General features: G+C 37.1%; 1 protein-coding gene across 2 annotated transcripts; it reads right to left on the reverse strand.

The window, feature by feature from the left end:
• Nucleotides 1-1,958: 1,958 nt before the first annotated feature.
• On the reverse strand, nt 1,959-12,785 carry MPZL2 (myelin protein zero like 2). Of its 2 annotated transcripts, none has more exons than XM_054592574.1 (6): nt 12,598-12,785; nt 11,427-11,593; nt 10,902-11,112; nt 7,209-7,356; nt 4,455-4,530; nt 1,959-2,860 (listed from the first exon to the last, which is right to left on the reverse strand). In XM_054592574.1, exons 1-5 carry the CDS (start codon nt 12,722-12,724, stop codon nt 4,467-4,469), a joined length of 717 nt encoding a protein of 238 aa, XP_054448549.1. In that variant the 5' UTR covers nt 12,725-12,785; the 3' UTR covers nt 1,959-2,860; nt 4,455-4,466. The 2 variants fall into 2 exon arrangements, with proteins under 2 accessions (XP_054448549.1, XP_054448548.1); XM_054592573.1 differs by having other exon boundaries at nt 1,959-2,943.
• Between the last annotated feature and the right edge of the window lie 811 nt (nt 12,786-13,596).

The following is a 13,596-nucleotide window of genomic DNA, read 5'->3' on the forward strand; positions in this document are numbered from 1 at the left end:
AGTCTTATTCTCTGACTCTATTCCTGAAGGTACTTTTTTTTTTTTTTAACTTCCCTCAGGTTATTTTATTTGACTGCTCCCAGAATAGAATTCAGTAAGTTTAGGGTTAAAAAGGACCTAGGAGGAGGGCCCTGGCTCTTGTGGCTCAGTGGATTGAGCACCAGCCTGCCAATCAGAGTCACAGGTTCCATTCCCAGTCAGGGCACATGCCTGGGTTGCGGGCCAGGTCCCCAGTAGGGGGCGCTCCAGAGACAACCACACATTGATGTTCCTCTCGCTTTCCCTCTCCAAAAATAAATAAATAAAATCTAAAAAAAAAAGAAAAAGAAAAAGACCTAGGAGATAATACAGGATCAGTCAGTCAACATAAATATGTATTAGGCCTTCGTGGTAAATTAGGCCTTAAGTCTTTTCCCCTTTAAGGGGAAAAAGTTGTTCCCCTTTAAGGCCATGTTCTTTTTTGCATAGCTATTACATATTCCAGCTAAGCATCTACCTGAATTGAGTGTTTATTACATTGCTGTTGACAGTGACAATGATGAAATCATTCCAACGTGTAATAGAAGGAAGAGTAAGCTGATGTTTGTAGAGCTTTTACTTGGAAAAGTGAGAAAGTAATGTTTTCATAGTGCTTGAAATTAAGAGATGATGTCATGCTTCTGAAAAAGAAATGGAATGGTACCCTGCTTTAATCATTAGTCAACCTGGAATCTTAGTATATTTAATGAAAGTAAGAGGGGAACAAAATTCTGCTTCAGTTTTTGGGAAAGTTTAATAACTTGCCACTTTCAACTCTCATTCCTTTACTAGATTTGAAAGCAGGTAGTTTTCACCATTAAGAAGGTATTATAAGAGTACCAGATGGAATAGATGATACTGTTCCTTTGAAAGGATCCCCAAACTAAGTACTATGCCATGCCAGATTCTGAGTTATCCAAAGCAATGTGAAAATTCTCTGAAACTCCATATAGGCTTATTGATCCAGTAGAAATTAATTCTATCCATTATTGACTTCCAGGCTACTGGTAAGAAAAGTTTTTGATGAAGGTAAAATACATGTCCATCAATTTTCTGTCACCTGCTATGTAAAATTTAGATTTTTATATAGAGCAAATTATATAACTGTTGATTTCTTTTTATGGCTAAGGGTTATTTACATAAATGTTTAAGGCACACTAAAATTATAAATTACAGTACAGTTCTCTTTAGGAAGACACTGAACAATAGGGCCATTATTAACCATTGAGTATTTAGCCAAGAGACAGCTATAAGTTTTGCTGGAAAAACATTCCATGAGTTTTTAACTACTCCTTCATTATACTTATGGAACATCATCCAAGCCACCTGTTTGAAGAAACATCCAGTTTTTATATTCTGAAAGAGTGAATTATGGAAAGAAATAGAAAATGTGAATTGCAAGTAATAGAGACCTGAAATCTAATTTTTGTTTCAAAACTGGGTATTGAAGCTTTACTTCTTTAAACAGTGTAATAGGCAAAATGAGACAGATATGGAATGTATTTGAGAATTAAGATTTGTGTGTAAATTAAACCAATTAAAAAAAATTGGAAAAAATACCAAAGTGCAGCATCTTTAAATTTGAAAATTCCAGTTTGTAAAAGATATAACATCTTTAGCCCAGACAGTGAAAACTGAAAATACCATGTTGCAAAGATTTTTGGGAGACACTTTTAGATGTTTTCTGTCTTTTGAATAAATTCTGGTATAACTTAGGCTTGAAAAGAAACCAGGAAACTAGACCCTTTTAGAAAGCTCTTTTCTTTTCATAGCCCACGTGTAAAGTTTCCTTTATGTACTAATACAAGGGGAAAAAGAATAAAGTTGGTTTCATTCTGTTAGTTTTGGTATTTCTTTGCCCCATACCAAATTCTCTCCCCAAAAAGGCAAATTTCTAAAAAAAGAAAAAAAATTAAAACATCTCTTCCAATCCTCAAGCTTTGTATAACACTGTACAAAATAATTATCATTTAGGGTTGATTCTTTTTTCACCAGCCCTAAGTTTTTAAAGTCATAAGATACTATTCCAGAATTCTCCTATTTAACTGCTCAGTGATTCCAGTCTACAAATGAATAAGCATAGACTTTGCTGTTTTGTTATAGATCATTTAAATGGGGCCGGGGGCAGGCAGGCAGGGCACAGTAAGCTAAGCAGTCATTCACTGCTCATAAAAGACCTGCACTGTACAATACAGAAAAAAAGGTGACAAGCAGTTCCATCCTGAGAGTGGCATTTTTCAACATATTAGCATTTAAGTAACCTCTTCATAGTTACTCTGTGATTTACACTTGTTCTGTGGTAAACCTTAGATCAATTGACAAAAAATAAAAAATTATCATCTAGGATACTAAAATTCTATAAAACAAGATGTGTCTCAGATTTAAGGAAAGCCATAAAAATCAAACTATTCTTTAACAGTTTAAACATAGTATTTTCTTTTAATCAAAAAGAGCTGGGAGAAATAGCTCACCTTTTAATTGAGAATGTGAGAAGAAAAAAGTAAACACATTAACTTTAGTAGTAAAAGTGCTGCTCTAAAGAAACTAATATGTAAAAGGAAATGTCATGATAGACAAGTTGGCTTTTATCCCACTTGCTGCCAATATATGTATATACAAGTCATAACTTACAAAGCAGTACCTAAGGGCAAAAATGTTGCTTCATAGTATACAAAAGCTAACTTGAAATTACTTGCATTCTAAAATGAAATAACTCCTTAGTAATGGGTCTGGGCATGAGTATGGTGGTATCTTTTCAAGAAGGGCCCTATGCTGGCTCCAGAGGGACATTATTTGTCTAGGTGGTCATATACTGTAGAGCTGGTTGGAAGACAGGTCACAACTGAAAAAAAAAAAAAGCCAAAGAAAAGCTTCCATTAACTTCAGTTTATCCTAGGGTTCTGGTTCTTGGAAATCTTCAGCCTCCTGAAATACAAAAGTTTAAATGGATAATGCATTTGGGCAGAGTGCATTAGGAATACCTAGCATTATGAAATACATACACATCATTAGATCTGTTGTTCATTGTGCATGAAAATATTCTTAAATATATTTATTCTCCCCCTAATTTAACTTTTAAAAGAAGTTTCCTGATCCTTATTCTCAGAGCCAGTGTCTTTAATTCATAGCCTCTGCCTCGTGTGGACACTTTAATGATCCTTAGCTCATTCACACAGACATTTCCCTTCCCACCCTCCCTCCCTCCCTCCTTCCCTCCCTCCCTCTTCCCTCTCCCTCCCTCCCGTCCTTTTATTATAAGTAAAATCAAACATACAGACAAATAGAGAAGACAAGAATTCACACATCACCTAATTTTAAAGCATTTTGCCTTATTTAATATATTTTTGGCTGAAAAATTACTGACTTTTTATCCCTAAATACTCAAATGTACATTTTAAAAATAGGGACATTTTTCTATATAACCACAATATACTTATTATACCTAATACAAATTCATAATTCCACAATATTATCCATACTCAAACATTATTCAAGACTTTCCCAGTTATCACCCCAAATCTTTTTACAACTAGTTTATTCAAACTAGTATTCATCCAGTCAGGGACTCACATGTTGCAATTGATTCTGTTAGTTCATTAAATTTCTTTGACTGTGAGAGAGTTCCATTTTTTTTTTTCCATGACCTACATATTAGAGAATTGGCTGGGTTTTAAAAATAAATAGCCCTTGGTAAAATCTCTCTGATACTAAATTTGTTTTTATGGGTATACAATAGAGTCATTTCTCGCCATATTCTATTATATAAATCCTTCAGGTCTTTCACTGGAGTTTTAGGCTACTAAAAGGTGACTCTTTTTGCAAAGAATAATAGTGGACCTACTTCAGACAATAGAAGAAATTCTGATTATATTAAAAAATTAAATCATCCTACCTTTTAAGCCTGATAAACCTGAAAACTGGAAAAAGAAAATTACATACTACTAAAATTGGATAAAACAAAATGATACACTACTAAAATCGGGTTCATGGTCCCAATATCTAAATGAGAGGAATTGAAATCCATTCCACATAGTACAACAGTTCTTCTGCCAGAAGGTCAGGGACATCTATTGAGTCACTCTTAATGCCATTATCAATTTACAATAAAACAAAACAAGCAGATATTAATCCACTTGTTTAAAAACATTTATTTACACGTTGAAAGTTAATTTATTATTCCAGGTGAAAAATATAGCCCCCAAAGCCTCAAATAATATTAGAATTCTCTCAGTTTTAATGGTCTAGCTTCCTAATATTTTGTACAAAATGAACCTCAAAGGGGAAGCTATCCATAATTACTAATAGACTTTTACCTTCCTGATCCAGCTGCTCTAGTTTCATATAGGAAACACCTAATAATCATATAATCTGGGAGATCTATATTAGAGATGAGCCAGAAAGCTAAGGAAAGAAATTAACCCATTTGTGAACCTCACCATCTAAGAATGTTAGTCTGCATCTTCTAAATAAACAGCAACCTTTTTTTCTTGGTCGAGTCTTTCTTCTTCTTTTCTGTAATAAAAAAAGCAGAAACTAATGTTAAGTGAACAATACAAGAAACAAGGGAGACAAATCTTACAAAGCTTCAAGTGAGATATTTCCCCCGCTATTTGGGGAAGAATTATATGTACCTGGGAGTAGATCCAAGCTTACAGAGAGCTATATCACTAGTATCGCCTAACTAATAATACTCATGCCTTAACATGACCCTCAGTATCTGAACTCAGACATTTTTCAGAATATTTTTAGAAGGGAATATATAATTTGGGGGCCCCAGCCGTTCAAAGCCGATACCTTAGTTTACCATTAGTATCTGATCTCCAATTCTACTCTTTATTCATAAAAGAAAAAGTTTTGAGGGAAGGGAGGTTGGGGAACTTGGAGAGGGAGGTGAGGGGATTAAATACAAATTGGCAATTACAAAATAGTCAAGGGGATGTAAAGCAAAGCATAGAGAATATAGTCAATAATATTGTTATAGCTATGTATGGTGCCAGTTGGGTACTGGAAATATTAAGGGAACACTATGTAAAGTATAAGACTGTCTAACAACTATGCTGTATACCTGAAACCAAGACAAAATAATACTGAAAGTAAATTGTAGTTGAACAACTTAAAAAAGAAAGAAAAAGTTTTGTATTGACCTAGAAGTCATCTTTATTGATTATGTTGAATTTAAACCAAAATCTCAGAGTTGGGCTCATTAGTCTCCTTTCAATTCTACTTAAGTCAATAAAAATTTCTCAAGGAAAGCAAACAAATGGTGCTGGGGGCACCAAAAAGCTGCAATTTGTGCAAAAGAATGAACTTGGATTCCTACTTTACACCATATACGAAAATCACCTCAAAATAAATCAAAGACTTAAATGTAAGATGTAAAACTGCAAAACTCTTAGAAGAAAAAAACATAAATCTTCATGGCCTTGGGTTAGGTACTGGTATCTTAGATATGACACCAATAGCATAAGCAACAAAAGAAAAAAATAGATGAATTGACTTCATCAAAATTTTAAACTGTTGTGCTTCAAAGAACACTGTGAAGAAAGTGAAAAGACAGCCCAAAGAATGGGAGAAAATCATTGCAAATCATATATCTAATAGGGCACTTTTAGATACTCCAAAATAGAACTAGTACAACTCAACAATAAAAAGACAACCCAATTTTTAAATAGGCAAAACATTTAAATACATATATCTCCAAAATGATATACAGAGGGCCAATAAACACATGGAAGGATGGTCAACATTGTTAGTCATTAGGAAAATACAAATCAAAACCTCAGTGAGAAGCCACTTTACACCCACTATGGCTATAATCAAAAATCAAAAGGACAGACAATAACAAGTGTTGTCAATGATGTGGGCAAATCGGAACACTCATACATAGCTGGTAGGGATGTAACATGGTGCAGCTGTTTTGGAAAAGAGTTTGGCAATACCTCCAAAAGATAAATATAGCGTTACCATACATTCTAGCAATTTCACTTTTAGGTATATATCCAAGAGAATATACCTAAAGGGAAAAACTTACAGATTTATGTTCATAGCAGCATTAGTCAAAATAGCCAAAAAGTGGGGAAAATCTAAATGTCCATCAATTGAGTGAATAGAACAAAATGTGATATATACATACAGTGGAATATTATGCAGCCATAAAAAGGAATGAGCAATAATACATGCCCTAACATGGATGAACTTTGAAAATATTATACTAAGTCAAAGAAGCCAAACAAAAAGGCCACATATGTCATTATTCCATTTATATGAAATATCCAGAATAGGCCAATCCATACAGGGACAGAGCAGGTTAGTATTTGTCAGGGTCAGGTGGTGGGTAAAATAGCAAGTGACAACTAAAGAATATGCACGAGTTCCTTTTAGGAGTGAGGAATATATTCTGGAATTAGTGGTGACTATGAAATATTAAAAAGGTGGATTTTAGAGTATGTAAATTTTTATCTCTAAAAATATTTATTAAGCACCTCATTTCCATATGGTTGACTTTCCTAGGTACTGATTCATAGTGTTCCTGCTGACTACCCAGTAGTTCTTGTATGAGTTACAATAAAAGAAATGAGTATTCTGCCATGGCTGCTATGGCTCAGTGGACCGGGCATCATCCCACAAACCAAAAGGTCATGGGTTTGATTTCTGGTCAGGACACATGCCTGGTTCACAGGTCAGGTCTCCAGCTGGGGGTAACCAATTGATGTTTCTCTCATGCATCAATGTTTCCCCCACCTTTCTTCCTCCCTCCTTTCCTTTCTATGTAAGAATAAATAAAGTAAGTAAGCAGTATTCTAAAAAAGTTTTACATAACAGATTTTTCAAAAATTTTTATACAATATTATATTAGTTTCAGGTGTACACCCTAGTGATTAAACATTATATAACTTACTATGCGATCATCCCAATAAATCTTGTACTCATCTGACATAACGGATTTTAATAATCTCAAATCCTCCATAATAGAGAAAGACTATAATGAAATCTTCTGTAAAATTAAGAATCCTTTTGTAAAATTACTAGCTCATGTCCTAATTTATCCATACTGGAAATTTGAATTATTTTATATAAGATTTATTCAAAGGGAAGACTATCTGTTCAACAGTTATTTAGCCTCATTGTAAAACACCAAGTGTCACCATACAAGAGTATTGAAAGATTTTCCCAGAACTGCCCAGCCTTACGATTTTATCTCCACCACTTTATGAGCTCTTTCAGCCCATCGCTTTTTCCGGAAATGCTGAAAGAGGACTACCACAATTACTATTATGACCATCAGTGCACAGGCGGAGCCAATGGCCAGAGCCAGGAAATACATCTCAGAGAAGCGTACTGTAAGGAGAAAAAAGGTCAAGTTAGGATTCTATAAAAGAGGAGGATTATGAGAAATCTAAAGATGTAATAGAGATGAATTGTTATCAGTAAATGGAATCCTTCTTCTAACATATTACCTTATAAACTCTAGTAGTAATAGGAAGGCCATACAGACTACTTTAGTGGTTCGCAGACTATAGTCCTAGGAGTAGCAGGAACAGAACTTTGAAACACAAATTATCAGGCCCCACCCAGGCCTACTGAATGACAGGTGGGGCTGGCAATTTGTTTTAACAAATCCTCCAGGTTATTCTGATGCAAGCTAAAATTATGAGAACTACTAGGCCAGTTGAGTAAGGTTATTGCTGACCTAATCAATCCAGGACCCAAACTCTCCCTAACTATCTTTACCATTCATTTGGTCATTTATTCAGATTTATTAAGGGCCTACCATACTCCAGGCACTAATGGAAATATCAAGCCAAAAAAAGACATTACCTTCAAGGAACTCATGCCCACTGGGAAGATGGGCGAGTAAGTCAGTAACTACAGTCATGCATCATTAATGATTTTTTTAGGGATACGTTCTGAGAAATGCATTGTTAGGCAATTTTACTACTGTGCAAACGTCATAGAGTGCACTTACACAAGCCTACATATTAGAGCCTACTACACTCCTAGGCTTATGAATAGCCTATTGCTTATAGACTACAAATCTCTACAACATGTTACTGTACTGAATCCTGTGGACAATTATAACACAATGATCAGTATTTGTGTGTCTAAACATATCTATACATGCAAGAGATACAATAAAAATATCGTATAAAAGGTTAAAAATGGTACACCTGTATGGGGCACTTATCATGAATGAACTTTGCAGCACTAGAAGTTGTTTTAAGTGAATCAGTGAGTGGTGAGTGGCAGTGAAGGCTCAGGACATTATTGTACATGACTGTAGAATTTATGAACACTATATACTTAGGCTACTCTAAATTTATTTTAAAATATTTTTCTTCAATAAATTTACCTTAGCTTACTGTAACTTTTTTTACTTTATAGACATTAATTTTTTTAACATTTCAACTTGTTTGTAATAATACAGCTTAAAACTCAAACATGTTGTACAGCTGTACAAAAGTACTTTCTGTATATCCTTATTTTCTAAGCTTTTTTCTATGTTTAAATTTTTATTTTATTTGTTTACTTTTTAAACCTTTTTGTTAAAAACTAAGACACAAACACACATAAGCCTAGGTCTACACAGAGTCAGGATTGTCAATATCACCATTTTCCACCGCTACATCATATCCCCCTATGTCTTTGGGGGCAATAACACACATAGAGCTGTCGTCTATCACCATGCCTTCTCCTGGAACACCTCCTGAAGGACCTGCCTGAGGCTCTTCTTGAGGAGGTATCACTCTTTTCAGAAATATGTCCATGGTGGTTTGCTTGGTCTGTTTTTTTCTTATCATAAATTTGCTTGTAGGCAGATAATGCACCATGAACATTCCTCTCTATTAATGAAAACCTTTCAGTGTTGTGGTCCATGATTTTAAGCTTTTTAAGGAGCTTACTGAGGTCTGCAAAAGCTTCTGCTAAATCTTCACTGTGAGTTTTCCTGAGGGTTCTTACTCTTCTCCTGCAGTTTCCTTTTCTCTTGCCTCCCCTTTAACCATGTATTGCTGTTCCAGTTCCAACAACTCCTCGTTAGTCAATTCCTCAGGAACCACATCTAGGAGCTCCACAAGTCATTCTCATCCACATTCAGGTTAAAGTTGTTTACCATCTCTACCACAGCCTTGTTTTTTGCAACTTTTGTGCTATGACGTGATGATGGCTACGACGTCACTGGGTGGTAGCAATTTTTCAGCTCCATTATAATCTTATAAAACCAGCATTGTATGTGTGGTCCATTGTTGATTGAAACGTCATGATGTGACACAGGACTGTATTGTCTAGTGGGTAAATGATGTAAGAGGAAACCCAGAGGTAAAGGTCCCTAAACAAAGCTAGAGTCTGTGAAGCCTGGGTCTCCTGTCTTTAAGCTTGATTTCTGATTTAAACTTCAAAAGACCCTCAGAACCAGAAAAGACATTAGAGAATATCTAGCTCAGGTGTTCCCAGACTAGATACCATGAAGGAGAGGGGAGAAGAGACCACAAGCCCACAGCATCCATGTCGTATTTTTTTGTGTACATTTTGGGGTGGTGAGGAAGCAGGGCTGCCATGGATTTCATTAGATCTCAAAGAGCAGTGACCTCATTATGTTTAAGAACCATGTGTTTTTGTCTAATCAGTTCATTTTGCAGATGGAGAAACTGAAGTCCAAAGGTATTCTTTCAACACTCAGATTACTTCTCCAAAGTCACACAGCGCTCTATTGATAGAGCCTTGAAGAATGGTACTAAGAATGAGTTGGAGGAAATCATACCACTTTAAAGGGTAGTAATATTGTGTCTTGGTTAAGAGCACACACCAGAGAAAGCTCCACCATTTATTAGCTGTGTCTTTTGGGGATAATAATTAACTTCTTTAAGTGTCAGTTTGCTCAATATATAAAATAGAGATAACAATATCCATTTCTTGCATTCTTATAAAAAGTAAAAGTACTCATTTAAATTGTTCCATGCTATGCCTGCACATAATAAACACTCAATACATGGTAGCTATTATAATTTTCAGTACAATTCATAGTCTGGGAAATTTTTACATTTATTATGTCATTTTATCCTCACCATAATCCTTGCTATATTGTTTTCACTTTACTGGAAGGAGAGAAAAAAGATGTATTTACAGCTAGTAAATGGTAGCATTTACAGACCCAAATGTACAACTCTGAAGTTTTATGGTCTTCACTCTTTGTTATCTGGCACAGGTTCCCAGGTTACCCTTTACAGACTGTGAGCAGTAAGAATGCATTAGTTTGTAGCACAATTCTGGAGCCAAAGATGCTTGGATTTGAGTTCTGTGTGACTCCTTTTAGCTACATGACTTTGGACAAGTGACTTAACCTCCATGAGCCTCAGTTTCCTTGTTAGTAGAATGAGGGGGAGAAGGGCACTAAGAGCACAGTAACCTGACATGATATGTAAAGATTAAATAAGATATGCAAAGCCCCTAACACAACTCAATAAACAGATACCATTATTACTGTCTGCCCCCTAGGGTGGTTGTGAGGATTAAATGAGAGAGTAATGTTGAGCACTTTGGACAGTACCTTGCAAAGGAGGCACTCAATAAGTATCATGTAAGTAAACGAGTGAATGAACAGGCCTATTGTTACCCTTTTATCAGAAAGTTGCTTCCTCTCCTTTTTACAATCTCAGTGCCATTTTTGTAACAGATTACCTAGTTCCCTTGGCTTTACTTTCTGTTTCTTTCCACAGTCGAACAAAGCCTTTCTCTTTTTACCCCAGGATTCTTCACTTTCCCTCCATGGTTTCTAGATTTGAAGGATTTAGTCCTTCCCTCTGCTCTTCTAGGCATCACAAAAGATTGCCCCTCTCTTTTCTACAAGCTCACACACTTCCCAAAACAGTTTCCTCTGCATAACCTACCAGTCTGCACAACGCTGAGCCGGATCTCCCCAACCAGCCCATCAACATCAGGTGGGTTCTTCACCTGGCAGGTATATGTTCCATTGTCATCAAACTGCAGCTTCCAAAGGATGATGGAGACATCATAGCGCTCGGGGTTCCCGTCCCAGACTACCCGGTCCTTGAACCGTCCACTCATGGGTTTGAAGGGATCCACATGGTAATAGAATACCTAGAAAGGAGAATTGGCAAAAGGTCTTACTCAGTGCCTGGGCAAGGAGGCTGAGAGGGTGGAGGCGGAAGCATCAGCATGCCTCACTGCCCTATCTGCAGCTCTCTTGCAAGAACTCCTTTATGTCCCTTTCACTGGCCTCTCAGTCTCAGTTCTGTCAGTCTCTGTCCCAAGAATTGTTTCCCAGCTTTACCCTCTGCTTGCTTAAAAAAAATAGGAAGAAAGAAAGAAAGAGTGCAGGAAGGGCAAAGAGAAAGAGACAGGCTTATTTTCATAACTAAAGATCCCCCAGAAAATGACAATAATCTACTTACAAACTGCTCAGACCCCCCATCTTGGGGACGGAAATTCCAAGTCACTGTCAGAGCATCACCTACAGGGGCAAAACTGGAAAAAGTGCATTTTAACCGAACATCTGTCCCATTAACAGCCTCCAGCACTCCAGAGGTGTAAATTTCCACAGCTGCTATAGGCCAAAGAGCTGCAATAAAGAAAAGGAAAAGCAGGGTTAACAGGGGATGTGTATAAAGAGAACTTCTGCTAACTCAACCAAAATAAATGATTGAGTAGGGGATAAAACTGAAATGACCTGGCTCTGGTACTTTTTTTCACCCAGAGTCTGCATGCCTACCTATACGCTACCTGGGCACTCCCCTTCTGTGTAATAACTAAAAATACCTGACAGTGAAACTTCTTAGTGCTCTCACTTTCTCCACAGCATGATACACTAGCCTCATGGTACCCACTTCAAAATTACAAATATCAGCAAATAAAAATTGAAAGCAGAAACAAAATATCTAATCAAAATATGAATTACACATGTACGCAAGTTAAGCATTCTGTATCATGTGTGTAATGGCTCTTTAAGAGGTTAAGTTTTCCAGAAAATGTCCTTGTTATGTGGATTTTGAACTATTCCTAGTCTTCTGCAGAAGTTAATCAACCTCAGAAAGCTTATGCTTGCCTGAACTCCTGAAACCTTATACGATGCAGCATTTTTTACCGTGATATTTACATTTAGAATGTGTGCGCTGGGTCAGTTTCAAAACCACAGTGGATTTCTCTCCTTAACAATTTTGGCCTTCCCAGTGCTACTGAGAATCCCAGACAAGACTCACACACAGAAATCCAAATGCCAAGTCCTGCCTGCAGTGAGAGATTGAAAGTAGCCACAAAAGAATGGTTTGTAACCTGAGATTTGAAAGCCTTCTCTGTGCCTGAATCACTGGCAGCTGAAACACACCTAAACCTGTTTGTCCAAAAGCAGTTCCCCCAAAACAAGTCACCAACTTTGGTTTCAGTAAAGTCAAAACTAAACTGAACTGCAACTGTGGTTCAGGCTCACAAACAAAACAAAACAAAACAAAAACAAAAACAAAACAGAAAAAATTTTAAAACACCTCTTGTCACTTCCTAGACAATTGGCTAACTTTCCAGGGTAGGCAATGAGGGAGGAAATGCTGAGGGAAGCCCACCAGCCCTTACCTGTGAGCTGTATGCCAAGAAGAAGCACAGCACGCGTAAGGCTCTTGCCATACATGAGGGAAACCCAGCCCTGACCCGAGAGACCAGACAAGGCAGACTGAGGGCTCCAGCACCCTCCCAAGGCCATTTCTAAGGAGCGAGCACCCGAGTTTTCCCAGAGAGAGAAGTCAAGTCTCTCTCTCTGAGCGCCTAAGTCTGTGACTCATCCCTGCTCGGCGGGTGCACTTTGCTGGAATGAAAGGTGGGGCCTCAGCTCCCAACGCCCTCCTTCCTTCACTCTCTCCCGCCCTCTACACTATGAGCATGTCTGCACAAAGTCCCAAACTCTGCAGTCTGCTCTTTACTTTTTAGTTAATCTGGCCTCTGGCCTCTGGATGGCCTCAGAAACAACCAGAGGAGGAGGTGCCAGTCTGAAATGTCCAGGCTGCATTGGATTTAGCCCAGACACACTTTTTTTAAAAACAGGCTTTAGCCTTGCCTGGGAAGTGCATGTTCAAACTAACTTGCAGTGATTTAACTTGCCAAAGCACCTTCCTAGGGCTAACTAGGACTGGATTCACAACTCAAATCAGGATTCCTTAGCACCTTCTGTGGACAAAAAGTCCTACAGTTTATACCCTCAATTTTAGCCAAATGTTACCACAAGGATTTCTGAGCCTTTTCTAGCTTGTAGTTTTCCCTAAGATACACCTAAAATAAACTGACCAAAACAAATCTTAATGTTTAATGATCATTTACCTTTGAAAGATTTAAAGAAAAATCAAGATATCATCCATGCTCATTTACCCTACCATCTCAATACAGCTTGCAAAGTGCTTTTCTGTTTGTCGTTTCATCTCTGTAATACTCCCATGGGGTGTTCCCATTTTACCAGTGAGGATACCCAGAGCCCAGAGGAGGTAAGTGATTTGCCCAAGGTTGTAATGGGGGAACTCAAGAGTTAAAAATTTTTAGCTTTAGTTATATTTAACAGGTTTAGTGATCAATGCATGTGGAAAG

This window comes from Pteronotus mesoamericanus, unplaced genomic scaffold (assembly GCF_021234165.1).
Source record: "Pteronotus mesoamericanus isolate MK-2021 breed Mesoamerican mustached bat unplaced genomic scaffold, CSHL_Meso_final scaffold_36, whole genome shotgun sequence".
NCBI lineage: Eukaryota > Metazoa > Chordata > Mammalia > Chiroptera > Mormoopidae > Pteronotus > Pteronotus mesoamericanus.

What these genes read in the sequence shown, in the direction of transcription:
- MPZL2 (XM_054592574.1), bottom strand. Translation starts at nt 12,724, where the DNA reads ATGGCCTTGGGAGGGTGCTGGAGCCCTCAGTCTGCCTTGTCTGGTCTC. An exon ending in TCTTGGCATACAGCTCACAG is followed by an intron (nt 11,594 to 12,597) that starts GTAAGGGCTGGT and finishes TCTTTATTGCAG; the next exon opens with CTCTTTGGCCTATAGCAGCT. An exon ending in AAAGTGGTGGAGATAAAATC is followed by an intron (nt 4,531 to 7,208) that starts GTAAGGCTGGGC and finishes TTTTTATTACAG; the next exon opens with AAAAGAAGAAGAAAGACTCG.